Here is a 26,788-nt window from a genome sequence, read left to right on the forward strand (position 1 = left end):
TCATTAATTGAGTGCACAATTGTTAGTCAGATTTCACAAGAATCATACATATACCGGTGTAAAATTTCAATAAGTTGATGGTGATCAACACTTTATGAAATTACAGAATAAAATAATAATACAAATAAATACAGACACAATATTTTGTAAGATGAATTTTGTAAACTGCTTGTTTAATGCCAAAGTAGTTACAATGAATGACATTCAAAATAATTTGTTATATTTCATCGATGGTTGACTATTTTTACAGAAAATTTGACAGTAATCCCGATGACTTTATGCAAAAACATGCGACTCAAAGTGAAGATTGTTTTGTAGGTCCTCCAAATATTCTACACTGAGCAGAGGATAAAAAATCAAGTATCAAGTTTCAAAAAGTTTTTATCTTTTTGCACTGAGAAGTTGTTACTTATAAATATTTTTTTCGTGTTTTCAAGTTTCTATCTTTTTACACTGAATGCTATGTACGAGAAGTTGTTTTTAATGGAGCACCCTCTGTAGAACATTTCTGATTGATGTAACAAAGAAACATGGCCTTTTTTGAAATAGATACAGCAGTAATTTATTGTGAAAATTTGAAAAATAAGCCTCTTGTTGTATTTTCCCTAAAGACCAAAATATTCTTTTGTTTAACCAAAATACTTTCTCCAAATGCTAAAAATATTAAACTTAGAATTGCAAAATATTTACAAAAAGTGCATAATTTGTACATAAAAGGAACGTTACAAAATTGGTAAGAAACAAAAATCGTGAAGATCACAGATTTACATTAAACTTACATGGTCTAATTATGATGACAGTTGAACGCATCCCTTGAAATATTTCTGTCTAATATGTCATATTTGATGAGAAATAAATAATTTAACTTTGCGTTGGGAGTTTATCGCTCAGTGGGCGTTTTATTCATTTTTATTTTGCAATGCAAAATTTGTAATCAGTTTTTCACTCTTCTCTCGTGACCCAGATGGTCGATCGATCTCAAACTTCTACAAGTTTGTCAGTTTATGTATATGGTGGATTACATGAAGTGCTTACACTGCCTGCAACTGATGTTAGCAAAAACCAATTCTGTAATGTTTCTTTAATATACTTGTGATGAAGATAAAAAGTACTTTTCAGCAATAATAAAACAGTGAATACTTGTAGTTGATGTTATAATAACTCTTATTCAAGTTAATAAAAAATTAAACCTTTTTCTTACGAATACAATTCTGGTAAAAAACATGATTAAAAATAAAACCGTGTTAACAATTGTATTTCAAAGTTTTGGTTTGGAATTTTGTGATGTGTGTTTCTCCTGATTGTTTTCAAGTTGAGTGAAAGTAAAAAGTTGTTTAATGCAAGCTCATCAAATGCCTGGATTTTCAGTTCCACAGAAAGTATTCACTGCTTTATACTTGCTGGAACGGTTTTATTTAAATTCAGTTGTTATCTTGATTCGAAGACGACATCCCTCATTGCACGGTCTCTCACAGTGGAACTACGGCTTGTTGAAGATGCTGTCTTTGGGGTTCTCATTACCGGCTTGTTGAGCATCTTGGTCATCTTAGCTTGAGATGCTATGCTGACTTGCTCCTCACCTCTGTAAAGAGTAATTACACACACACACAGTTATAACATCTTTGCATTAAACAAAGCGATACCTAGCATGACTAACTTTTAATATCTATCTGCTCAAGAATCTAAGAGTACCGCCTATCTCGCAATTAAAGGTGCATTTTAAAAAAACATCCTACATTTACTTGGTGTGATGTAATTAAATTTGTTTTTTCTCCCACTACTTTCAGAACATAAGAAGTTCAAATAATGCTTCAAAATTGAGAAGATAAACTCACAAATACAATACAGTGGTAATATAGAAAAGGTGTAAAGAAAAAAGGTTTTAATAGTTAATAAAAAGAAGTAGCATCTGTGATTTCATTCATTCCAAATTAATGTGTTCTTGCAATTGGGTTTGTGCATAAAACATAAAGAAAACTGGTTAAGAGTTAAAAGCCCCCAAGGACTGGCTGGAATGGATAAGAACTTCCCCCTTGCTAAAAGAAATATGTAGGCCTGATCTAGGAAAAATGACAATCAAATAAATAAACCAACAAAACAGTTAGGTTGAAGTCCCAGCCCTCCCATGACCCTGCAATATAAAACCTAGCCCTGTGGAACATTCAAGTAAAAGCTAAATATTCGTGAAGACAGGATATAAAGTATTGTGTGAATTAGATTGTGTTAATATCTGATTAATTGTATTTGCTCACAACCCTTTACCCAAACCACACAAAAATGAAAGTGAGATAAATAAACTTATGGTTAACAATACTTACTTTTTTGGGAGAAGAGTTAGCATAGAAGTGTTAATTTAGACCGTAGTCTGTGCACGCACTGCAAACTTTGTAAAAGTCTTCATAAAAAAAGGCAAAAATATTTCTTTATATACTGTAATGACATTATTATACATGAAACATTTATTATGAAATAACCATTTCAAGTGCAAGTAGCAATAACTGCATGCATTTGGAACTGTTCATTAGATAGTGAATGACATTTATATTACTCACCATTACCGTTACAGATATTTTTTATATTATTTGCAAACTATTGTGTAACTATTCAGGGGGATATACGCTTGATGTATGCGCAGATTTCCATGCTTCCGCAAGCACCAAACTTTTTGCTCACGGTAGGCAGAGCCGTGCATACGGTAAGCAGAGCCATGAAAATGGGCCCTGATTAAATACATACAATGTTCTAAGACATAACTTGTTGACATAACCAACCATCTTGTTTACAGTATACAAAGTTCTTAAGTTTCTTTTTCATGTAAGGAGTGTGATAAAATACACAGGTTTTGTTAGTTTACAGTGATTTGGTGCATTTATTTTACAACTTAATAGATTTCCAGGAAGCCATTTTCAGACTCTTTATGTTTACATATTCCCCAGTTGTACAAAAGATAAATTCTTTTTCCTTGGATATAATCGTACTGCTCCCTCCAGAATGTTCATTGATTTTTCATATAGTAGTGCTATGTAAGATTGCATATTTCAGACAATGGAATCAATGTTTACATTTGGAATTTTCGTTAGTTTTTGAAGTTTTGGAGAATACAATAAAACGGTAGTACTACAACCAACTGATGGTCAGCGTATGTTTTTAAAACATAATCCTAGTTTTATTTCTCTTAAGGCTTCAACAATTAACTCATTTAGAATTTATATGGTACACGCCACTTTAACTGTCTACAGATAACCCTTAAAACCTTAAAAATGAGTATTGTTTTGAGTTCAGCGTTGATTGAGACAAATGTAGCTTTCTGTGACACTACCAATATCAAATCAAACTAAACCTCATCTCAGGTCTTTCCTATCCCAGGACAACTTAACTCATTTAAAAGCGTTCACTATGTACACATTACTGCTTTAAACTTCCACAGTGCATGTTTCATAAACCAACAAGGATTATTTTTTTATTTTTTTTTAGTAATATTATTACAGGTTCAGTGTTGTTGCTGGCGAATGCCGTGTTCATACCCAATAAAAGAATAATACAACTGCAATATTGTTTTTAGGTTAGGGTTTGGATGGCTTTGATTTGTGACAGTGTCTAGTACTGTATGCTGTATTTTCATTTACATATGGAATGCAGCACAGATGTAGTCTGTTGGATGCTAGTATCATATTATGTTCATAAACATGTCTGTATTTATAACAAAAGTCCAGTTCAGCTTTGTACTCCAGTCCAATGGTCAATCTGATCAAAGTGTACTGATCCTCACGCAGATGTTAAAATTAATCCCCTGTACACGTAGATCACACTATTTGGCAGTAGCATTGTTGTATTAGTACTCATCTATTTGGGTGCTGGTAACATCTCAATGTTGATAAACATGTCTGTATAAAACGTGTCCAATTCAGCGTCGTACTCGTTCAATGGTAAATCCAATCAAAGTGTACAGATCCTCAGATCCACAGATTTTAAAGTCTGTAGTTGACACTATTTGGCAGTAGAATTGTTGTATTAGTACCACACCCAGCACCAGATCGAGTTATCCCACACCAATATCAAATGTGCATATTAATATTTCAATCCACACAACAAGCTCAAGTGAAGAAATTCAACACACCACAGAAAGGAAGCAGATCAGTTCCACACCTCAAACAGGCACTTGGTGTACTTACGATTTGATATCTTGTCTGTACATATCCTCGGCACTCTTTGGGATCAGAAAATCATCCACACGTGGCACAGTTCCTGTCCGATCCTTATAAAATTGGCGGTGACCTTGGGCAAGCTGTGGATTAGAAATTTGAAATGAAGTTCAATATGTTTTAATGGTGAAATGAATATAAAATTCTTTTTTCAACTTTTAACCAGAAAACTCTTTTCAACTTACTGGTACATGGACATGTGCAAGAAGGAAAACAACTTGCTACAGATATGACACAAGTATTTAGCAAACAGCTTTCAAGCCAACATAGAACGCCATTGCTATAAATTGTTTAATCAACTATCTTTTACAGAGTTTGTTTTTGAATTATGATACATGTTTCTTTTCATAGCATGTGAAAGTTTATAAGGCGCTTTACAAGCACGAATACCGAGGCGAATCTGTTCTCTTTACTAAGATCACTTAGGTTCTTCTTCAGCACGCATTACACAAGACAAGATGTACAGCTTTACATCCCATCCAAAGGACGCAGCAATAATGGTTAAGTGTCTCGCTTAAGACAAGTGTCACGCCCAGGACTCAAACCCGCACTTTGCTGATGAGAAATACCAGAGCTTGATTCCGGTATTCTCACCACTTGGCCACAACAAGCCACTTGTTGGCATGCACACTATACCATGTTTAGGTTTTCTTCATGAAACAAAGGTTACTCATCTTTAAGATGTCATTTAATAATTGGTTTGCATACAGCTTCTTACATAACAATATTACAAAAAAAAAGGCTCACTGTATCAAATTTGTTGATTTCTTCTCTACGGTCATGATTAACATTCGTCAGCTCATATTTAGGTGCTGTTCTCCACTGTTCTCTTGACCTGTCTCTGGCATGAATGACAAGGTCAGGGTTGTGGGTGTAGACTGTCGGGAACTGTCCTCCTTTGGCGTAGCTACTCTTGCTCTGATTAAGTGTTTCTGATCTGTAGTCCTGGAAGTATTTTGCGGTAGCATTACCATAAGTTTCTCCGTAATCAAACTTCGCTGTCGGGCAATGGCCTTTATACCTATGCGGACAAAATAAATAAAAAAATATTTTGAAAGAAAAATAACAAGGGTTCTGAATGGAGATGCACCTAGATAGACTATGAGGTTTATTTTGCTTTCGTTTCACTTGCCACTATTAAAATGGTTGCACCTTCAAGTTTACTTGTAATATTTACTGTTCTAATGTTAAATTGTCAATGTGAAAACTACTAATTGTAAACTTCATATCCCAGGGCCTATGTTTGGTGGGGAAATCCACAGCTATAATGAGGTTCATTCTGCTGTCGTCTCACTTGCCACTACTGTATAAAAATAAGGAGTAGATGTTTTCTTCTCTTCTTTCTTCAGATTATTTAACTGACATGACTGAAGCTGATAAACATAAAAGTCATGAATCCCTCAAATTGCCATGCCATTCCCCTCCCCCGGTCAGGTGAACCTCAATGGACCCAGACCACTCCCCTTGGCCTCAGTCAAAGAAATGAACCTGGTGAAGGATGGTGTTTATTTGCACAATGTATGGCCTTAAAAAATAAAGACTTATTCAGTTAATTATTATTAATCTACCATGGACATGGACTCTTGGAGGAAGATAGGCTTACTAAAATGATTTGCCTACCTGACTCAGTAGTCAGTTTGATACCAAAACATTTAGATACCAAAACATTTAATGACTGTCGTCACAGGCATCGGTCGCTAGTTTTCTTTTCTCGTACGCAATTTGCTTAAAAGTCGTCGTAAATCAAGCCTTTCTTTTTGCCATTCGACTTTTATTTTGTTAGTTCCCTGTTCCATTAAGGCTGCTCCACCTACTGGTCTGGAAATTTCCGCTTACTATCTTGTCTGGACTGTGATTTTTCGTGATTTCTTCACGATCTTTCTACATCTGTCGGTGTACTGCAGTCGCCGCCATCTTGGTCGTACACGTTTCTATGGGTACATGCACTGGGAACCAACGATATAGACATAACACTACTAGCTTACTCCATAGGACTTCGTTACTTGATGAAAGACCACTGAACTGTTTTCCTAAGAACTATCGTCTTTGGTTATCAGTCTTTTTGTCTTGTCGACACCTTAACTTCACCTTATTTCTTATGCACTTTGCCTGTGACGTCACTTCTGCACCATCCTAGTATAGCTATAGTTAGCTGAATAAGGATTCCACCATTGAAGATTGAAGAATAGCTATCTTTTTAGGGAGGGGCGGGGATAGAGGGGTAAAAGTAACCGACTTACACATGAATTACTTCTAGAGCGCATGCAGCACTTCCTCCATGCTTACAGAAAGAAACACCGAAAGTAAAACAACTATAAACCGACTCTAATAACTCGACTCAACTGTCAGTTTTATACAAAAACATAAAGTTAAATTTTAAAATTAAAAAGGTAAAAAAATAATAAATAAAACCATATAAAACTTACCCTGGCATCATCCTAGGCGGAATATAAGTCGCCTGGTGTGTCGTCTGGAGTGTTCCTGCACTGTTCGACATGTTTATTTTCAGATAGTTTGCTTTAAAAACTGTTTAAAATGACTAACTTTTGCTGAAAAATTCACTTCTTCACACTGCAACCGAAGACACGCGACGTTGCTAACTTGTCGTCTGCGAATGAAACACTTTACACAAAATGTACACATGGATTTGTTTACAACTCATCACCTAAACAACATGTATAATATTCTTCCGCTCAAAATAAAAGAAGTAACCCAAATGTTTATATCAATTTAAAGTAAACGAATTATTTTTAAAAGAGAAACAAATCAAATTTTAGTGAAATTACTTGTGGAAAACGCGTAAATATTAATTTTTTAATGGCACTATTTGTTTTAACGGCGCATGCTTTTGGCTGTAATTAATCCTAGCAACAGCAAGTTGCTAAGTAAACGCTTTTTACCCTTACAACAGGACACCGTTGAGGGCGCTGTTAAAATAGGTCAATATCGTCTGCGCCAAATAAACAAAATGGCATCGAAGGGAAAAGGTAAAACGAAAAACGCCAAAAAGGAGAAAGTTGTGGAGGAAATTCCTTTGGTGACAGACGAAAAGAAAGATGAAGAGTTGGATGAAAAGCTGGACGAAGTTGCGACCGAAGAAGGGACTGCTGATGAGTTGGAACCACCCAAAGAACCGACACCCCCGCCTGACTACGACGAACCTACACTCGCAGAATTGATTGTCGAGAGGTGATTGATCGAGATTGTTTTTCTTTGGCTTTATCGAATAAATGGGTCAGAAGAAAGAATCAGAAAATGGAAATAATATACATGAATCACCCTATGTAATGTTTTGTTCGTTTTCGCTTCAATTTACTATTGTTTGATTTTTTTTAAATTACGTTTTACTGATCATTTGTTTTCTGTCAACTTGATTGTCTGGACTAAAATTGTGTGTGTTAGCCCTGTGTGTGTGATGATGATCTCTCTTGCCCAAGAACCTCACAATCACAAAATATAAATGATGTAGTATGCATGGTTTGGTTGATATATAATGGCCTATCTTTATATTTACTTTTGTGAAAATCTTTGTGTAAAGAAGCAGAGATCATAATGGGAATGAATAATGATAGCCCTTACCAATTTTGTGTGTGATGTGGCACAAATTTAAAGTAAACAACTTAATGGTTTCCCATATTATAGTCCCCTCAACACACCTGAATAATGTGTCTTTTTTATATTAGTTTTGAGGGAGAGAAAGTACGAGGACTCTACGATGGTGAGGGGTCAGCATACTTCAGTGGTGGCCATGTGTTTCAGGTAAAGTATTGCAAGTTGTAATAATGTGACCTAATAATATTACTTTGTATAAATTGTGAGGCTAATCCTTGCCTTACTTGCTCGCAGCTTTGACACGTTCAAGCCGATGGCTTACAAGGGCCCTTTCGGCAGCCAACCACTTCAACCCATCACCACAAAGCACAGCTCATGATCAAATGTACTCTAGTTTTTGTGAAAGAAAAAACCCAAAGGGTCTTGACAAAAACCAATGAGTCGTAGAAAGGAGTGCCAGTCAGCTCCCCCTGACTTTGCGAGGGGCGACTTTGTAAGTGAGGGGGCAACTTTGTTGGGGGTGAGTGGACTAGTTTTCATAGAAAGAACCAACACACAACTCTACTCACATCGTCTTTGCCGAGAACCAAATCAGAGTCATGTGTTGGTGAGAGTAACCTTCTCCTCCCCCAGGTCAACTTTGTTCTATATGTATTAAACCTACCTTGACCCTTTTTGTTTTGCTTTGCAGGGTCAATTTTCACAGGGATTAATGCATGGCAAGGGTAGATACACGTGGAGTGATGGTCTTCAGTATGAGGTATGTTTGAAGCTTTGCATGGAAGAAACTATAAATAAATAGTAAACTTACAAGTACATCCAAGTGTGTAAATCTCTTTTGTGGGAGTGTTGGCTCTGAAAAGAGTCGGTGTGGTCTCATCGTTTCAACAGAGTATACTGCTCAAAACTACGAGACCCCAACGGCTCTGAACACACCCTCAAAAGAGAATTACTACATGGTTGCATCCAAAAGTTTACTCTTATTTATTGTTTATTCTTATTGTGAACCTCTGTTCTCTCAAGTCCAAAGTGAGATTTTAATCGACTAAATACTGCATTTGATTGAGACATTGATCTATATTATTTTCTTTGTTCCGTCCTCTAGGGTGATTTCAACATGAATGAGATCACTGGTAAAGGCTTGTACACTTGGCCTGACAAGAGCACGTATGAAGGGGAGGTTGCGAAGGGCCAGCGGCATGGCCAGGGTGCTTTTAGATGTACATCAATTCCATCCTCTTACACAGGGCAATGGAATCGAGGAAAGAGGCATGGAACTGTAAGTTTAGAATACGTGTTTTTAAGTATTGTGAAAGTGTCGTTGCCGAGCGATTAAGAGCACCGAAGTCACACTCTGGTGTTTCTGATCAGCAGAGTGTGGGTTCGGGTCCCAGTCGTGACACTTGTGTCCTTAAGCAAGACACTTTAAAACCATTGCTTTGTCCTTCTTGTAAACCCTTATAAGGGGCTACATAATTGGGTCTCATAATTTGGACTTTGGCGAAAGCACCGAATTCGTCCCCTGACAAAGTCGCCCCCTGACAAAGTCGCCCCCTACAAAGATGAACTGTTTTTGACATCCCTGGTTGTGCAACTGTTATGTTGAACCTTAGTTTATTTACACATCGGTGAGGGTAAAACCAAAGTTGATTTCTGACTTATTTTCTCCATGCATTTCTACAGGGAATCATTCGCTATGATGTCGATGGTTTATCATTCTATGAGGGCGACTGGGTTAATGACAAAGTCGCCCCCTGACAAAGTCGCCCCCTACAAAGATGAACTGTTTTTGACATCCCTGGTTGTGCAACTGTTATGTTGAACCTTAGTTTATTTACACATCGGTGAGGGTAAAACCAAAGTTGATTTCTGACTTATTTTCTCCATGCATTTCTACAGGGAATCATTCGCTATGATGTCGATGGTTTATCATTCTATGAGGGCGACTGGGTTAATGACATGCGACAAGGATATGGTGTCCGACGTTATCGCAGCGGCAATGTCTACGAAGGGGAATGGATGGCTAATAATCGTCATGGCCAGGGTATCATGAGATGGGTGGATCTAGACGAGTCTTACAATGGCCAGTGGGTCAATGGCATTCAGGTAAAGTGATTGCGCTTAAAAGACCTAAAATGGATCCCTGTGGGACCTCTCAATGAAACAAAATAGCCCTCTAGCTCCAAGAGGTAAAGCTCAATCAAGGCGGTGTACAATTTCTATGGCAATCTTTGCCATGACGTGTCCCCTGACAACACATTCATCAAGACTAGGGCCCAATTTCATAGAGCTTCCTAAGCACCAAAAGTAGCTAAGCATAACGAAATGATGCTTACCAGAATAAGTTTACCTGCCAAACTACCATGTCACAAGTACAATTTGTGGCTGGTATCCTGCTTGTTTCTGCTAAGCAGAAAACTGTTAAGAGTTATTTTAGATTCCTTGAGGACTGTCGCTAAGCGCTTAACGTCACACCGATCGTCATCCAAACCGCCTTCTCATTTGTTTCAATTTCCAGGATGGTCATGGTGAACACACATGGTACTTAAGAAGGCTACCCGGATCCCAGTACCCACTACGCAATCAATACATAGGCGACTTCCAACAGGGCAAGCGTCATGGCTATGGGGTGTTTCTCTATGCTAATGGAGCCAAGTATGAAGGGGAGTGGATGGAGAATAAAAAATGTGGAAGGGTAAGTCTGTCATCTATGCAATCAAATCTATCGTTACGTCCGATGTTGAAGCAGCTTTCAAATCAAAGCAGAGTGTGAAAAATTGACATAGGCATTTGGCTCCTTGGAAAAAAGTTAGAATATTTTATCACGTTCAAGGGCTGACCTACAAAAGTGTAGTACACATGGTGTAGACTCTATGTTCAAGACTTTTCAGACTATTTTATCACTTTTTTATTTGATTTTTTTCCAAGGGCAAGAAAATCGGAAATCAGACTAAAGTAGGAGGAGTATCATGTCTGTTGACATCCGCTGTTATTTTAATCACATTGTTTTTCCTGTTGGTCTTGTTTTAAAAAAATTTTAAAAGTATGTTAATGTACCTTTTTGTATTGCCTGATATGTTTTTCTAAAAATAATAGGTAAAAAAATGAAATTGTTTACAGGGGCTGTTTACATTCAAGAATGGTCGGATCTTTGAGGGAGTGTTTGTGGATGATAGAATGGCAGAGTACCCAGCCTTCAGTATGGATGGTGCTAACACTCCAGATATTACACATATTAGGACAAGGACCCCAGATCCATCCGGACCAGGTGAGTAAATCACTCTTTGGCTCAAAGGTTGTCAAGGCCATGTGGGTTAAGGGCATTAAAGAGTTAGGTTGGAGATAGTAAAAACTTGAGGCTAATCCTAAGTTAGGACGAGTAACTTGTCCTAACTCAAGATAAGACTAGTCTTAACTCTTGTGAAATCCACCCCTGTTGGTAAAGTCATCGGAGTGTGGGTTCGAATCCCGGTCGTGACTCATGTGTCCTTGACTGAGCAAGATACTTTTACTATTAGTTGCTTCTCTCCACCCACAGGGTATACGTGTTGGTACCTGCAAGGGTAGAGGTTGATTTTGTATTTGTAAAAGCCTTCTCAAAGCGCCATGGCAGCTCAGGGCTGTTACTGCAAACCAAATATATATACAATACACTTGCATTACATGAAATTTACTTCATGTCTATTTTGTATCTAATGTGTAGGATTTGGTGATGTAACATCCCGCAGTGATTCCAGTCGTAATACACTGGGCCCAAGTTTAACCCTAGAGTTGAATCACTTGCTGACTGAATTCAACGAGAATGATCGAGATGAAGAAATCAGACAGGTACGTAGATAAATCTTGTTCATTGTATCCAACAACAGTAATGGTTGCAGATAGTCAGTGTACAAAAAGGAACCAGACTATTTCTCCTTCACTTTTAATAATTTTTTGTACTTTATTGTATACTACTTATTGCCATCTATCAAATCGTTGCAGTACCTGCCGCTAAAAAAATGGATTCATTTGTCTCTAGCAACCAGGCAATCTCAGTTGTCTAGTTGGTAAGACACTGCTCTAGAATTGCAAAGGTCGTGGGTTCGAATCCCACCCGAATAATATGGCTGTGATTTTGTTCACAGAGCTTGGGGAAGTACTGAATATAGAGTGCTGTGTGTATGGGTAAAACCAAAATTAATATTCTTTATCCCCCTTGCAAATTTCTATTTATTATATTTTTTGGTGTTCAACTTTTTGTATTGTTGTATCAATCTAAGGTCATGTTTGTTGTTCTACGCCACATCACAACCTTCAAGAAGGTGTACAATTTCTACGGCAGTCTTGGCCATGATGCGTCGCCCGACAACACATTCATCATGACCAGACTACAGTTCTGGCGCTTCCTCAAGGATTGTCGCTTTCACTATAGTGAGTTGACCGTCATGGAAATGGACAGAATCTTAGGTATGTCTCTGTTGTGAAATGTAGAATGCTGGTCAGTGGTCCGTCACGGGTTGACTTAATGTAGGCACTCGAAACTCGCTCTTAGTGAGGGCGCTCAGCTCAATTGGCGCATGTCCGTATTGTTTAATTGATGTGTACAAAGGTTTATATTTAAGATTCTCTTTTTGTATTTTGATTGTAGCTCCAAACAAGACAGTGATGGATATTCATAATCCGCTGGACAAACTACTGATGAGAGAATTCCTCAATAATTTAATTACTCTGTCTTATCACCTCTACCAGGAGGAATGCACGTAAGTCTTGGCTGTTGTATTAGTATCAGTTAAGAAACAGTAACAATCTTTTCAAAATACAATAATAATAATAATATGGAAAGGTTTGTGGTAACACCATGTTATGAACATCTCTAATGAGTTGGGGTGGTTCTGAAAAGAATAGTATTAATTGTTTTTTATATAGCGCTTTATACACCATGTCTCAAAGCACTTCCAACATTATTACCCCTGATCACTGGGCCTTTTCATCCCTTAAACCATCTCAGCAGCTCCCTGGGGAGTATACAGCCTTTGCTGCCAAAGTATGTAGCGCACTAAGCTAAATCAATCACAAGAACCATCTCTGCCCTCACAGGTACCCATTTACTCCTGGGTGGAGAGAAGCAATTATAGTTAAGTGTCTTGCTCAGGGACACAAGTGTCATGACCGGAGTACTTTGTCAATAATTTAAACCATTTCACACAAGGAATAAGACTTAACATGGCGTCTATTGATTCATTATAGGAGTGAGAGTGGGACGGTACTCTCATGGTGTCTTGCTAAAGCTATGACGGATAACATCACCCCAGCTGCCTGTGATGTACAAGGGACGTTCCTTTATGAACCCAGACGGGCTGTCAATGCATTGGGGTATATGGATCGATGCTGGGAAATATATTGCTCCGTCTGCTCAACAAACAAGGTATTCTTCTTTTTAAGAATTTTTACTCCCGTTGTTATAAATCTGTATTTTATTATTTTTAACTTGTCCATATTTCCATGTTCAGTGCCCTAGAGCATGTCTACATGATTAGGGCGTTATATAAGTTTTGGTATTAAATTATTATTATAAAGACAAAGTAGATGACTAGTAGTTTTTAAAATGAAACTGCTCCTGAGACGAACAGAGTATACTATTCATAAAAACATTGAGACTATAATAACTTTGGCTCTTTTTAGAGAAATTGTTCATACAATACCAAAGGCTCTGTGAATTGCAGAGCCAATACTCCTCGTATACACATTTTGTACCGTCAAGTTCATTAGTAATACAGACGTCACGATTGGGACTTGAACACACACTCTGCTTATCGGAAACACCAGAGTTTGAAAACTCAGTGATGATTAAGTCATTGTCAAATTAAAGTTGATTTCTACTTTCATCTTTCCATTTTCACCCCTCCCCCTAACCTTACCAGCATGTTCCTTACGAGCCCACTCTGAAGATGAGGGAATTCCTGTACATGCTGAAGGACTACCGGCTCATCAACGAAACCTTGACTCCCAAACGGATCTTAGAAGTTCTGTCAGTCGATGACCCAGGGGCGTATGATTCTCACGGATGTAACCTGGAGCTGGAGGTAAAACATCTCTGGACTGATATTACAAATTGTAATGATAATAATAATAAAGACTTTTAATGCGCACATAGCCACCCTGCTGGGTGTTCAAGAATCAGTTAAACCCCAAAACAAAACGCAAGAAGGTAGACATAACAAAATTAGTCCTTGAAAACCTGTGACAAAAGATAACTTTTATATGGAAAGGTTTGCAGTAACACCATGTAATGACTATCTCTAATGAGCTGGGGTGGTTCTGAAAAGAACCGTTGGTTTCAACTCTACATAAGTTTTGAAAAGAGATTTGAAATTTGTGGTACAAAGACGAGATCTAAGATAAAAGAGAAGTTATGAAATCCCTCCTTAAATCTAATGTATAAAGAAGTGAATTATGAGTTGGATTTTATCACAAATCTTTCTTGTTGTTGTTGTTTTTGTTTTTGTTATACTCTGGGCCCTGTGGAAGACTACAATGTTTGCGACCCTGATACAAGATAAGAAAAAAATAAAATAAATAAATAACAATCGGTCAACTTTATTTGCTATTTTTTTCCAGATGACATTTCTAGAGTTCTTTGAGGCATTAATTGGTTGTGCAATGATCTATGTAACTGAGGATATAGTAAAGGATCCTACAACCCCAAGACCAAGCACTGTCATCTCTCATACACACAGTAGCTACAGTGGAACCACTGGGGCCTCAGCATCAAGGGCTAGTCAGGTAAAAACATTCTATCTTTTAGGTGATCTATTGGGTGTCTAGTAGTGAAATTTACTACTCAACGTGTTGCGCCTCAAATAGTCGTTACTTCGACACTAGTGCCCACTAATTTTTAATTTCCAAGATGCATTGCGGAAATATGTTTGCCACTGACGCAATATAGTAAAAATTCATGCTGGAAGGATTGAAGGATTGTGTCACTGATGTCTGATTGTGTTTTGTAAGCTTCCCTATGTGCTGTGCAAAAAAATAACATGACTTCACAGGCTTGTCTTTACCTTGGGTAGATTCAAATAGAACATTTTCTTTAAAACAAATTAGTTCTCCGTTTACATCTTTGTTGGAGCAAATTTGCTCACGTTTCCCACAACATAAAAGTTCACAAAGCAAATATTTGTTTGTTGCATATTTACCTTATGCGGCCAGTAAGTCTTCACAGTTTCTACTTAGGTCAAATAAGTTGTACTATTCTTATCATCACAGCCATTAGACGATAGCGAAGAGCAGGGAACCACTGGTCCTGGTTCCCCACACCATACAGGAGGCACATCGGAATCCATGTCCCCCGGACCTCGAATCGCCTCCTCACTAGATGCCACCAACAAGGGCTCAAACTTGGAACTGTCTGCAACAAAAGTAGAGGTTTGTTAAGTTTGATCATTTAAAAGTAAAAAAAAAGAAATTGTATACTAGCTTACTCTGGGCCCTATTCCATAGAGCTCTTAAAGCACAAAAAAGTGGCTAAGCACAACAAAATTATGCGTACCAGAATAAGATTACCAGCTAAACTACCATGTCACATGTACAATTTGTGACTGGTATCCTGCTCATTTCTGCTTAGCAGACAATTGTTAAGCAATATTTTCTGCTTAAGCAGCTCTGAGGCCAGGGTTGGATCAAATCAGCGTTTGCGTTTCCAGTTGATAAGCTCTTTCTCAAGCTGTGTACTCAGAACTGTTTATATTATGTTCATTTTTGTTTGTTTTTCCCCCTCCATTTTTAGGGTTCCATAGCAACAGGCAGCCAACACACAGATATTGGCCAAGATGCAAGTAATGTAAACGTGGAGCCTAAGACACTCAAATCTGGTGAGAGGAAAAACAAATTGAAATAAGATCTTATCACTCGTATGTTATGCGGAAGAAAACCCACAAGGGGGATTCCAACCTGAGGCCTTTGCATTCTACAGCAGAGATAACTGGAACATTGTTCTTTATCTCCAACGGAAGCAGTGCCCAGCGAGGCTTAGACGTCTTAACTTGACTCTCCCAGACCTTTGGCAGGCTGCCATAGTTATAGTTCAATTTATTTCCACTCAAACATTTAAAATTACAAAATATTACATTACAGGAGAAACAAACTTAATAGATTAAGTGGGGGAGGTCTCCTTAATGCAAGCTTGCTGCCTGGCTGGAGACCCCTAAATTTGTGTACAAACATGTACATACGTATAAATGAGAAAGAACAGTGCAAAGACTAGACTGAAATAATTGAAGGCACACAAATACAGTAACAATGGTTCAGTAGTTGGTTGTAGAGACATCAATAGCCATAGCGCTTAGCATGTGTTATATAGGTTTACCGTTTCTAATAACTGATTATGAATGAATGTCCTTTTTTGTTGGCAGATACATCAGGCCTTGGTGTTTCATCTCACAATGCTCCTAGAGCTTCTTCAGTGAGCGGTGAGGATACACAGCAAGCACATCTACTACAATCCATGCTGTCCATGGGAGCAGAACAAAATGAAGAACCAGAAGGTACAGACATTTATTATAAATAATAAAAATAATATCAGGCAATATAGCGCTTTGGTTTTCTGAAATTATTAATTAATTACACAGCATGTACAAGGACAATAACAAAGTGTAAAGTGTATAACAAAATGACATAGCTTATACTGTAATCATGCTTAGATTGGTTTAAATATTAAGTGGGTTTTGAGAGCAGCTTTTAAAGGCAGTGGACACTATTGGTAATTACTCAAACTAGTTATTAGCATAAAACCTTTCTTGGTGACGAGTAATGGGGAGAGGTTGATGGCATAAAACATTGTGAGAAATGGCTCCCTCTGAAGTGCCATAGTTTTCCAGAAAGAAGTAATTTTCCACAAATTTGATTTGGTGACCTCAGATTTAGAACTTGAGGTCTCGAAATCAACCATCTAAACGCACACAACTTCGTGTGACAAGGGTGTTTTTTTCTTTCATTATTATCTCGCAATTTTGATGACCGATTGAGCTCAAATTTTCACAGGTTTGTTATTTTATGCATATGTTGAGATGCACCAACTGTGAAGGCTAGTCTTCGACAATTGCCAATAGTGTCCACTGCATTTAAATGAGTCCAGTGTAGAGGAGGCACGGATGTGGATCGGAAGGTTGTTCCAGAGAGTGGGTGTGGCAATTGAAAAGAACTGTCCTGCTTATTAACTACTACCAGGGCGGAAGGTAGAAAATTGGCTGGTACTACTACTACTGTAGCTTTAGTGGATCAAGGGGACTACTCGTTATTAACTTCACAACCGCGGAGTGAGTTTTGGTCTCAACGTTTCAACTAGCTTGCTCATACATCGACAGGAGATTGAAATAAGATTTCTATTTCTTTCTTTTTCTGATGATAGAGGAACCGGAGGAAGACATGGACGAGGAGACCAGAGAGTTCAACTTCTGGACGCATCAGATTCACATTTTCTTCATCCGCAAACTCTTCCGAGCCAATGAACACATGGCCAAGCTCACTGAGACAAAGAAAGTCTTACTGGAAGAAAGAGAGGTGGGTTTTGAAGGGAATTTGAGTCAAGTTAACTTTTCAGTGTCAAGTTCAGGCCTGTTTGCTTCATTTTTGAAAGGGCAAGGGCACCAAGGCATTTTCTCTTTGGTAAAGGGCACCCTATGAGGAAAATTGTCAATTTCTACTGAAGCATTTTAAGGGCATCAAGGCAATGACCAGGGGGCATGGAGGCAATTGTCTCAGTGAAGTATCAGGCCTGCAAGGTCGTACATGTGCAATCTATTTTATGTACTCAAAAAGTGTCATCAATCGTACGAGAGGGCATTATACCACTCAAGTCAAGAAATACTATTGAATTTTTTTCCCAGATAGCTTCATGATAGATTTTCTCAAGGCTGCATCTTTCTCTTTTTATTTCCATTAGGCTGCGATCATTGAAGCCGGGAAGCAGAGAGAACTAAGAATCCTAGCCTACGAGGCCGCTCGTGAAGTAGAACGGCTTGCGGCCGAGACCAAGGCCAAAGAGTTAGCCGCAGCTGCATCAGCTTCTGGAATGGAGTCTAAGGATGGAGATATTGACAGCAGGAGTTCTCATGACACATTAGCATCACCAACCAAAGGAAGATAAGAAGAAAGTTGACCTTTGACCATTTGTTATGCATATATTGAGATACACAAAGTGAGAATACTGGTCTTTTACAATCCAAAGGTGCCCATCCGTGGACTCCACCAAACTCTTCCCAACTTAGGATTAGTCATAGGACTAGTTAATTTATCCGAATACATAAGGACGCATTGAATCCATCCTAAGTTAAGACGGGTTACTCGTCCGAACTCGAGATTAATCCTAGCGTCTGTCTTGTGAAATCGTCTACAGTTCTTTTTTAGCATCACTAACCAAAGGAAGATAAGAACATTGACCTATGAACTCTAGCATAATCCAACCATTGACCCTGAAAAAGTGTTCTCCTGATTATATAACCGCTGACTTTTTTACAAACCAACTTTGCTGCAAGGTGGTCCTGAAGAAGAGAAAGATTAAGTAGCAACCGTGAAGAAAAAGGAGATAGTTATCATAAAATGTCTTTTTTGGTATTTTTGAGTGTGTTCTCTTTTTATCTTTGTGCAACTGACTCCCACATTGACATGATTGAGAGACCTTGGTTACACAGGAGTGGTGCGTAATGACAAGGGTCTACAAAATACTTCGTTACATAAAAAATAAATCAGTGGGTGCAGGTTATGTTAAATAATGCAAGTAGGATTTGAAATTTTGCTGAGGAAACAAACAATTAAGGGGTTAAAAAGATGAATCAAAAGACATTTTGGGAAAACATTCAACCATTTCAAAGTATTCAAGACACATTTCTTGTAGCTTCAAGCAGCAGCCACTGGTCATCCAACAACAAATATAGATCTTGTAAGTGAATTGACACAAAAAGTTCAGATTTTGATGTACTTATTGGCTCTAGCCTACCCAAACCCCTCCACAAATCCAGGCCCAATACTTCATGGAGTCAGCATAGGAGATTGCCTCTGAGCCCACTAGTAATTGCCTTGGTGCCCTTTCAATGCTCCAGTAGAAATGTATAAATTTTCTCATAGAGTGTCGTTTACCAAGGAGGAAATGCCTTGGTGCCCTTGCCCTTTTGAAGTAACTAAGAAGGGTTTGGGGTTATACCAATCAGATTAAACTTATGTCACATCAAAATAAATACTTTAATATACTTCATGCATGTAAAAGTATTCAGAAGTTGTAATAACTGTAAATAAATCGTTTGAATAGCATTATCATATTTCTGTTTTTTTATCAAATCTCCATGTAAATATGCGTGAATCCGTCCACAAATGTCAAATTGGTCATGTTGGTGTATATACAGTTATTTGTGTAGAATTCTGAATAAGGAATCAGTTTATCAGTTTATAAAGTCATTAAAGTACAGAGAAGTATTTAATTCACACGTTTCTCAGTTTAATTTTTTATGAAAAGTTAGAGACTCAAAGAAAAAAAAAAAAAACATCCCCTTAAACCATTCAAATCCACCGCAGATTCGGAAGTGAAGTTGATTCATGAGCAACGTCAGTTTGAAATAAACGCATCCCTAAAATCCTGTAAAAAACAATCCTGAGACGCAAGTACAAAATGAATTCACATCGGGGTGGGGCCAGGTACACCATATCAAAACTACAAATGGAAAATATAGTGAGGGAATTACATTAGATTTTCACTTACCACAAGTATCCATCAGCTTTTCGTGTTCCTGTCCATTATTCCATTGATATACACACACCAAGTCCAAAAATCTTCAAACTTGTTCATCAGATAGTGTCGCTGCAAAGAGAAGTCTCCTCTACATACAAGTTGAAGTGTTCATGTACTTATTTGGACTGGTTGTGAAACTGAAATTAATTCTATTAACAAAATAGTGAACAATGCAATGAAAACATACTTCAAATTACCTTAAGAATAAGGTTTACAAAAATAGTTTATTCCAAAAGAAAAACCTACTAGCAGGCATTTAATAATTTACAAATTCAAAGAGTATTTTATCAAAAACATATCTACACTTACATGATCAATTGTGTAATAAGTAACTTTGGATTTATAAACTCACACAAATAAAATTGTTATAACTTGTTCTCGATGAGCTTAATCTAGCTCAACTGAGACGAATAGTACCATGGAATTTATGAGAAAAAAATAGTTTTTTGTTTTATGCAGAAGAAATTTTTTGTTCAAAGGCCGCATCTGTTTTGATAGTAATTTGGAAGACAACTTTCAAGAAAATTACTACCTTTTTTAACATAAGAAAGGTGTGAAAGTAGAACACAAAGATCCACAAATATGCCTTGAAATTGCACGGTCTCCTTTTACTTTACGAACTAACACAGCCATTTTCTGCAGTCGAAAATAGGGGGCTGTGTTAATTCACAACGTAAAAGGAAAGAAGTGCAATTTCAAACCATATTGTATTGATCACTGTATTCTACTTTGAAAACGCCTTTCTAACCACAATCCATTTCAATAAAAACAATTTCAAACGCTTTTCATAGACCAACTCGCCTGATCCAAGGCAACGTGTCACTTTAAATTGCTGGACAAATTTTAAATGATTTTTGGTTCAACAAAGAAAAATGTACTAGAGAGGGATTTGAACCAAGGACCTCCACGTTTCGTACCGACCCTCCACCAACTGAGCTATCTAGCCCTATAGATGTTAGAATCTCACTAATTTGTCAATATTCCCATTGCATATGACGTCACACACTCAAAAAGGAGGCAGATCATTGGACAATACCTATTCTCTGTGCGTAAAAACGTGCGCGTGACCTCAGCGCGTGACCTGTAGCGTTTCGCGTTATGCGAGGGGAAGCTATTGATTTCTTACACAATACAGAGCACGGCTCCGAACAATGCGCGTAATTTTGGGTGTCAACTCTCTTTTGTGCATATTTGTATACGATTTTGACACCCAGGATAGGCACATTTGAGTACGCTGTGCATACTATTGCAAGGGGTCTGATCACCACACAGTGTGGGTTCGACTCCGTGGGAAGTAGTGTGGGAGACGGCCTACATAGGGCTAGATAGTTGAGTAATAAGAGTGGCGGTTAGTTATCAGGAGATCGTTGGTTCAAATCCTCCTCTCTTCAATACTTATCAAACCCCAATTATTTTCAAATCTACCGTATGGAGAGACAGTGCCGTTCATGGTGTGCATTATCATCATCAAAAATAGATACAATATTTTCCAAAATATAATACTGGAAGACACATTTAAAATATACATTTGCTGTTTCAATAAACTACAGTACATCACCAAAAAAAAATAATTAAAAAAATCTTAACTCATTCAGCACCCAGGTTTGTTGTTGTGTGTTTTGACCCTACATTTTTAATTTTTTTTCAATCAAATGTTAAGCCAGTCAGATTTGAAGAGTACCTGGTGTAAATGCCTCAGTACTGCTTTATGTCTAATTGCATAGAAAAACAAATTGATGTATTTTGAATTATGACTGGTATGTCATACACAACGTAGATGTTCAACATCTTGGTTTTGAACTGTTTGCATGGTGTGGCAACTAGGGCCTGGCTCCCTGTGTTCACAATACCTACAAGTGTGCCAATTACCACTCATATCAAGGGTACAGACTATATTTCTTCAAGCCTCAGTTCGGAAACAACGGGCACTTTCACAAAACACAAAACCTGCTAAGGCCCCGTCTGCCTGTTTAAAGCGCACATTTTCAAAATATCTTTCAAAACCACACCTGTGGTTTTAAAATGGGTCAATACAGGAAAGGGTTGTTGGGCTAAAACATGTACGAAATAAAACTCACTACAGACCATGCCAGTCTTGCACATATTATATTCAAAAAGGAGTGCAGTACTGATGAATTTCTTAAAGGCATTGGACACTATTGGTAATTACTCAAAATAATTGTTAGCATAAAGTTTTAATTGGTAACAGGCAATGGAGAGCTGTTGATAGTATAACACATTGTGGGAAATGGCTCTCTCCGATAGTTTTTGAGAAAGAGGTAATTTCTCACTCAAATATTAAAAGACTTCAGGCCTTTTAAAAGCCTTAAGGCTTAGAAGCCTTTCTAGTCATCTGATAGCACCACAAGGGTGTTTTTCAATCATTATTCTCTTGCAACTTTGATGACCAATTGAGTAAAAATTTTCACAGGCTTGTTGTGTTATGCATAAGTTGGGATACACCAAGTGAGAAGACTGGTCTTTGACAATTACCAAAGTTATCCAGTGTCTTTAAGAAGCAAAGAAAAGAAGTACTGAACAAAATGAAATGGGTTTTCATCCCAAGAAATACCTAAGTTTGCCCATCTAGAAGTTAAGGTTCTACGTTGCAACACTAAACATTCTCAGCTCCCTACAGGTGGAGAGTTTACCTGTGATAAGGTAACGTCAGCACTGTCTGCTGTAAATACCTGTGGAAGAGCAGAGAGGAATGACCTTGGAGGAATGACCTTTGAGGAATGACCTTTGACCTGGGAGGAATGACCTGGAGGTTGTTCAAGGTTGAAGACTTGGATCTTGGCACACAGCGTCAAAGAGGACACCCAGCAGCTGGCAGATCTGTCTAGCCTGAGCCTGAAAGAGAAAATGCAACATCAATAATAAGCCTTGGCGACTAGTGCGACTAGTGTCGTAGTCGCGACTATAGATTGCTTGGTTGAGTATCGACTACCGTTTTCCAACTGCTCGGTTAATAGTGCCGCCACGACTACTACAAAAACAGTCACGACTTCCTGCTTGGTGAACAAATATTATCGCTCACAAATATTCACGACAATTGACACGATCCTTCAATCCTTTCAGCATGCACTTTACTATTGCGCCTGCGGCAACCATTGTGCCACATTGCATCTTGGGAATTAAAAATTACGCAAGACCAGTGACGAAGTTGCTACTATTTGAGGCGCGCCCAGTCCAGTACTAAATTTCACTAGTCACCCAGGCCTTAATCATAATGCAAAGAATGGCAGGAGACTCTGTCTCCCAGGAACAGTGTTTATGAACTGTGAACAGTCGGGAAAGAAACCTACAACTCTTTCATGTTGAAGTGTTATATATAGTGATTCTCTTACCTGGTCTTCACAATGGAACAGTAAACAGTCGTAGACATCATCGCCTTCCTTGCATATCTTTAAAGCTAGTAGTTGACTTCCTGTCGAGTCTTCGAAATGAACGAGGCGAACGACCTCGATCATGCCGTACCGCCATCTTACAATCTGAGAAGAAATTTCGATCATACTCATAATTCAAATTTGTTAGTGTATTAATTTTTAGGCCATTTTGAAAACCACGTCAGAAAAGTTTCAAACGGTCAATCAAAACTAAGTGAAACCCAGGGCCCAATTTCCTAAAACTGTTCAACAAAATATACTGCTTTTTAAACAAATTTATTTTCTAAGCATAAAATGGGAAGGGGCACCAGTCGCAACAATGTATACTTTATGGAATGTAGTTTGGTAATCTGTTTTTGCTAAGCAAGATTTTCCTGTGCTTAGCAGGTTTTTGAGTTTACAGGCTTTATGGAATTAGGCCCTGGATGAGTCAAATCTACAGTCTGCTCGAAAATACCAGAGCTCGAGTCCACTGCGCTAGATCCCAAAGCCGCGACAGGCAATCAAAGTTCACATGATCTTTAAGCTACCTGCAGCTTACCTTTGGTGCTTGGGCATAGGACTCAATGACCTTGACGCCATGTTTGGAGAGATTCAGGTAAACAAAGTCCCTTTGTGTTTCTGCATGCTTGAACTGGTTCTCCATCTGCGGATAGGACAATGACAGTGACAATGACAATGACAACTTGTTCACCTTAGGGCAATAGGGCAACAGAGGCAATAGCCTGAACATCTGACGCCACACTTCGAGGCTTGTGTATAACGCCAGAGATCCGCCTTGAGCCCATGTCCCTAATGGCCTTTGTCATGGTTCTGGAGATTCGCAGTTAAATCCAACATACATGTAATTGATTCACATAAACCAATACCGGTCTAGAGGATACGGAGGGGGGACCAGTCTACAAATACATGGCCTCCTTGACCCTGTGTAATTAAAACCCTTAGGGGGTGGGGAGGTTAATATGGAGTGGAGGGGGGGGGGAGGGGTGTCCATACCTGAGCTTGATCCAGTGCATTAATCAGATCCACCTCATCTTCCTGGAAATGTTGCAGTCCCTGTGCATTGTAAATCATTCCAACGTACCGCACAGAGAAGTCCACACTCAGATCCACGGACACCAACTGACCTGTGGATGCAAAGTATTAGCATATCATTAACAAATTATTAGCATAAATGTGATTAACAGGACAGCTTTGCTGTCATGTTAGTAAATAACTTCTTTCTGCAAAATGCTGTACCTGGCATGTTGTGGCTGAGCGGATAAGAAAACCGAACTCAAGCTCTGGTGTTTCTGTTCAGCACAGTGTGGGTTCGAGTCCCGGTCGTGACACTTGTGTCCCTGAGCAAGACACTTAACTATAATTGCTTCTCCCCACTTAGGGTAAACTGGGTACATTTGAGGGCAGAGATGGTTCTTGTGATTGATTTAGCTTAGTAGATAGCACATATTTGTTGCACAGGCTGTATAATCCCCAGGGAGCTGAGATGGTTTAAGGAATGAATAATGGCCCAGTGACCAGGGGTAATGTTGGAAGCGCTTTGAGATGCCCTTCGGGTGTGTAAAGCGCGATAAAAAAAACCTGATTACTATTATATAATTAGTTACCTGGTAATCCAGAGGTAGGGTCAGTGATGTGTTGACTGCTCATCACCAAGTGGTCATCTGGAAGACTCTGATGAACCATGTTGGCACTTTCCTACAAACACAAAAATGAAGACGTCAAATTACACAAGGCAATTACAGCCAGTAACCTGTAGCCACGGTGGTTGGTGCTGGGCGGGCCTGCCCAGAACTCACAATTTTTGACCAGCACTCTGAATAAAACACATTGTGCTGCCCAGAACAGATTTCCCCTGGAATTAATCAAAATATTGTCCACTGTGCACTGATATGAGACACAGCTAATGATAAGGAGTATCAAATGTCACAAAGAAGAACACAGTCAAAAGGCCATTCAACTTATTGCATGGCCCAATAAAACAAACAGTTTAAAAACCTGGCATCAAGCCTGAAGCTTGAACTTCGGCAATATTCACGGTGACAGGCCTGATACTTCACGCAGGCAACGAAGGCGATTGCCTCCGTGTCTCCTGGTCATTGCCTTGGTGCCCTTGAAATGCTACAGTAGAAATTTGCAACTTCATCATAGGGTGCCCTTTACCAAGAAGAAAATGCCTTGGTGCCCTTGCCCTTTCAAAAATGAAGCATACAGCCTTGTCACCCCATATTTAAACATCACTAATTTGTGTTGGGGTCAATCCCAAATGTGCCTTGAGGAGAAACTTCGCTAAGCATACCTGAGTATGATTACTAGCTGCTTGTTGTAGACCTCGATGTGACGTCTGCACTGCGGATTCCCGACTGCCTTGACGATGCGGCAGATGACCTGTATGGACACTGGCGGCTGCTTGTAATGCAGCTGCAATGGCTACTTCTTCAGGGTCCGAGCGCTGTTTCTTCTTCTTGCGGAACATAAAGGGTGAAAGTGGCTGAAGGGCCTCATACGAGCGGGCTTATCACTTGCACTTGATCTGTATTAGAAGTGTTTCTTCCTGGGGAAATGTGGAACCATAAAAAGGCATTAAGACAATATCAAATAGTCCTACTACGCACACAGGCAGCATGAAATGTCAAGGAGTAAACAAAATACACAAATTTCAGAAAGACCAAAGATAATTGCTAAGCAAAGTGTGAATGTCACAATACAACATCGGTGGCAATAATTAGAATCTACATGCTTTTTCCAACTCCCAGGCCCTCGCCCGCCACCAATTCAACTCAATAATATTTATTTTGGGAAAGTTTGTAGTATCCTGCCAGCACTTTTTCTTTCGTTATCAAATCTAAAATATTAACCTATAAAAATGAGACATTCCTTTTTTTTTTAAATGGTTGAAAAAGTGATTGCAGGATACAGAAAGTTTTCCACCGGCAAACAATGGAATGGCAGCTACAATGTTCAATGTAAATGAATAAAACGGCAACGCTCCTGAGCGGCACTATCACTAAGTTCAGTGTTAAAAGTAAAACTAAAGTAAACACTAAAATAGCACACTAAAAAGTGTCGATTAATATTTCCCATTCCCTATTTTCCCCTGGATAAACTGTCAACAGTCAGACCGGTGCAGTAGTGAGTGACAATGAGCATGTACTGAGTGCTACCATGGAGGTAGAAGGGACTGCTGAAGTGAAACCCAAACAACCAACATAACGGTAACCAACAATCAAGACTCAACTCAACAGTAAAACAAAACTCAAATAAAAAAGAAAGAGCGAGTTCCTCCAGCACATGAGCAAGACACGAAAACCTGACTTTGTTGTTTATTTGAATCATTACTCCTACCTCTGACTCTGCTAATCAACGACAATGGCTTACATGTACTAAACAGTCTATGAAATTTCACATCTTTTAATTTCTGCAATCTACTTCAAGTTCAAAAAGTTTCACGTTCACTTGCTGCAGCTCCTTGCATGTCTTGCGCACTTCCGTGTTAAACGGTAACGCCGAATGAACTTCACTAAAATATTGAGGGCGCTTTCCCTTTTTGTGGCTGGTTTTGACTGTCGCCCTCTGTCGTTACAAGAAATAATAAGTGAGTATAATAATAAAGTTTTCACTCAAGTCCGTATTAATTTTGATATCGTCAGTCGAATTGTAACGACGTAAGATACAAAGTTCAGTATAACAATACGAGTGTTAATTCTGTAAGTTATTTACTTTTACTTTTTGTCTGTTTAAAATTAAATTCAAATCTAGAACTTTGCTTCATCACCGGACTTGAGAGGGTGTCGATCTCGTTTTTTTTCATTCGCCAATTTTTCAAGCAAATGCCATGCTGTGGATGAGATTCAGTCCCCGTCTGAGATTCTGTGTGCAAACGTCTT

At 38.5% G+C, this 26,788-nt stretch overlaps 3 protein-coding genes across 5 annotated transcripts; 1 reads left to right on the forward strand and 2 right to left on the reverse strand.

Moving 5' to 3' along the window:
• Positions 1-217: 217 nt before the first annotated feature.
• LOC139952124 (ciliary microtubule inner protein 2C-like) lies at positions 218-6,841 on the reverse strand. The gene is made up of 4 exons (XM_071951088.1): positions 6,629-6,841; positions 4,950-5,223; positions 4,173-4,285; positions 218-1,582 (listed from the first exon to the last, which is right to left on the reverse strand). Exons 1-4 carry the CDS (start codon positions 6,697-6,699, stop codon positions 1,429-1,431), a joined length of 612 nt encoding a protein of 203 aa, XP_071807189.1. The 5' UTR covers positions 6,700-6,841; the 3' UTR covers positions 218-1,428.
• A 291-nt stretch (positions 6,842-7,132) lies between these two features.
• LOC139952125 (radial spoke head 10 homolog B-like) lies at positions 7,133-19,189 on the forward strand. Of its 2 annotated transcripts, none has more exons than XM_071951090.1 (18): positions 7,133-7,391; positions 7,886-7,961; positions 8,446-8,514; positions 8,860-9,033; positions 9,654-9,860; positions 10,273-10,449; positions 10,875-11,022; positions 11,458-11,582; positions 12,014-12,200; positions 12,382-12,493; positions 12,981-13,158; positions 13,655-13,816; positions 14,352-14,516; positions 15,000-15,158; positions 15,520-15,604; positions 16,145-16,276; positions 17,140-17,291; positions 17,674-19,189. In XM_071951090.1, exons 1-18 carry the CDS (start codon positions 7,171-7,173, stop codon positions 17,875-17,877), a joined length of 2,733 nt encoding a protein of 910 aa, XP_071807191.1. In that variant the 5' UTR covers positions 7,133-7,170; the 3' UTR covers positions 17,878-19,189. The 2 variants fall into 2 exon arrangements, with proteins under 2 accessions (XP_071807191.1, XP_071807192.1); XM_071951091.1 differs by having other exon boundaries at positions 12,014-12,164.
• Positions 19,190-19,731: 542 nt separating this feature from the next.
• LOC139952558 (integrin beta-1-binding protein 1-like) lies at positions 19,732-26,388 on the reverse strand. 2 transcript variants are annotated; one of them, XM_071951730.1, is made up of 7 exons: positions 26,280-26,388; positions 25,201-25,455; positions 24,509-24,599; positions 23,898-24,028; positions 23,443-23,547; positions 22,863-23,006; positions 19,732-22,365 (listed from the first exon to the last, which is right to left on the reverse strand). In XM_071951730.1, exons 2-7 carry the CDS (start codon positions 25,375-25,377, stop codon positions 22,288-22,290), a joined length of 726 nt encoding a protein of 241 aa, XP_071807831.1. In that variant the 5' UTR covers positions 25,378-25,455; positions 26,280-26,388; the 3' UTR covers positions 19,732-22,287. The 2 variants fall into 2 exon arrangements, with proteins under 2 accessions (XP_071807831.1, XP_071807829.1); XM_071951728.1 differs by having other exon boundaries at positions 19,733-22,365; positions 26,247-26,388.
• Between the last annotated feature and the right edge of the window lie 400 nt (positions 26,389-26,788).

The sequence above is a fragment of the Asterias amurensis genome, chromosome 20, assembly GCF_032118995.1.
Source record: "Asterias amurensis chromosome 20, ASM3211899v1".
Classification (NCBI taxonomy): Eukaryota; Metazoa; Echinodermata; class Asteroidea; order Forcipulatida; family Asteriidae; genus Asterias; species Asterias amurensis.

What these genes read in the sequence shown, in the direction of transcription:
- LOC139952124 (XM_071951088.1), bottom strand. Translation starts at nt 6,699, where the DNA reads ATGTCGAACAGTGCAGGAACACTCCAGACGACACACCAGGCGACTTAT. An exon ending in AAATCAACAAATTTGATACA is followed by an intron (nt 4,286 to 4,949) that starts GTGAGCCTTTTT and finishes TCTAATCCACAG; the next exon opens with CTTGCCCAAGGTCACCGCCA. An exon ending in TACAGACAAGATATCAAATC is followed by an intron (nt 1,583 to 4,172) that starts GTAAGTACACCA and finishes TACTCTTTACAG; the next exon opens with AGGTGAGGAGCAAGTCAGCA.
- LOC139952558 (XM_071951730.1), bottom strand. Translation starts at nt 25,377, where the DNA reads ATGTTCCGCAAGAAGAAGAAACAGCGCTCGGACCCTGAAGAAGTAGCC. An exon ending in CAGCTAGTAATCATACTCAG is followed by an intron (nt 24,600 to 25,200) that starts GTATGCTTAGCG and finishes TTGTGTTTGTAG; the next exon opens with GAAAGTGCCAACATGGTTCA. An exon ending in CCCTACCTCTGGATTACCAG is followed by an intron (nt 24,029 to 24,508) that starts GTAACTAATTAT and finishes TTGCATCCACAG; the next exon opens with GTCAGTTGGTGTCCGTGGAT.
- LOC139952125 (XM_071951090.1), top strand. Translation starts at nt 7,171, where the DNA reads ATGGCATCGAAGGGAAAAGGTAAAACGAAAAACGCCAAAAAGGAGAAA. An exon ending in CTCTACCAGGAGGAATGCAC is followed by an intron (nt 12,494 to 12,980) that starts GTAAGTCTTGGC and finishes GATTCATTATAG; the next exon opens with GAGTGAGAGTGGGACGGTAC. An exon ending in ACAAAATGAAGAACCAGAAG is followed by an intron (nt 16,277 to 17,139) that starts GTACAGACATTT and finishes TTCTGATGATAG; the next exon opens with AGGAACCGGAGGAAGACATG.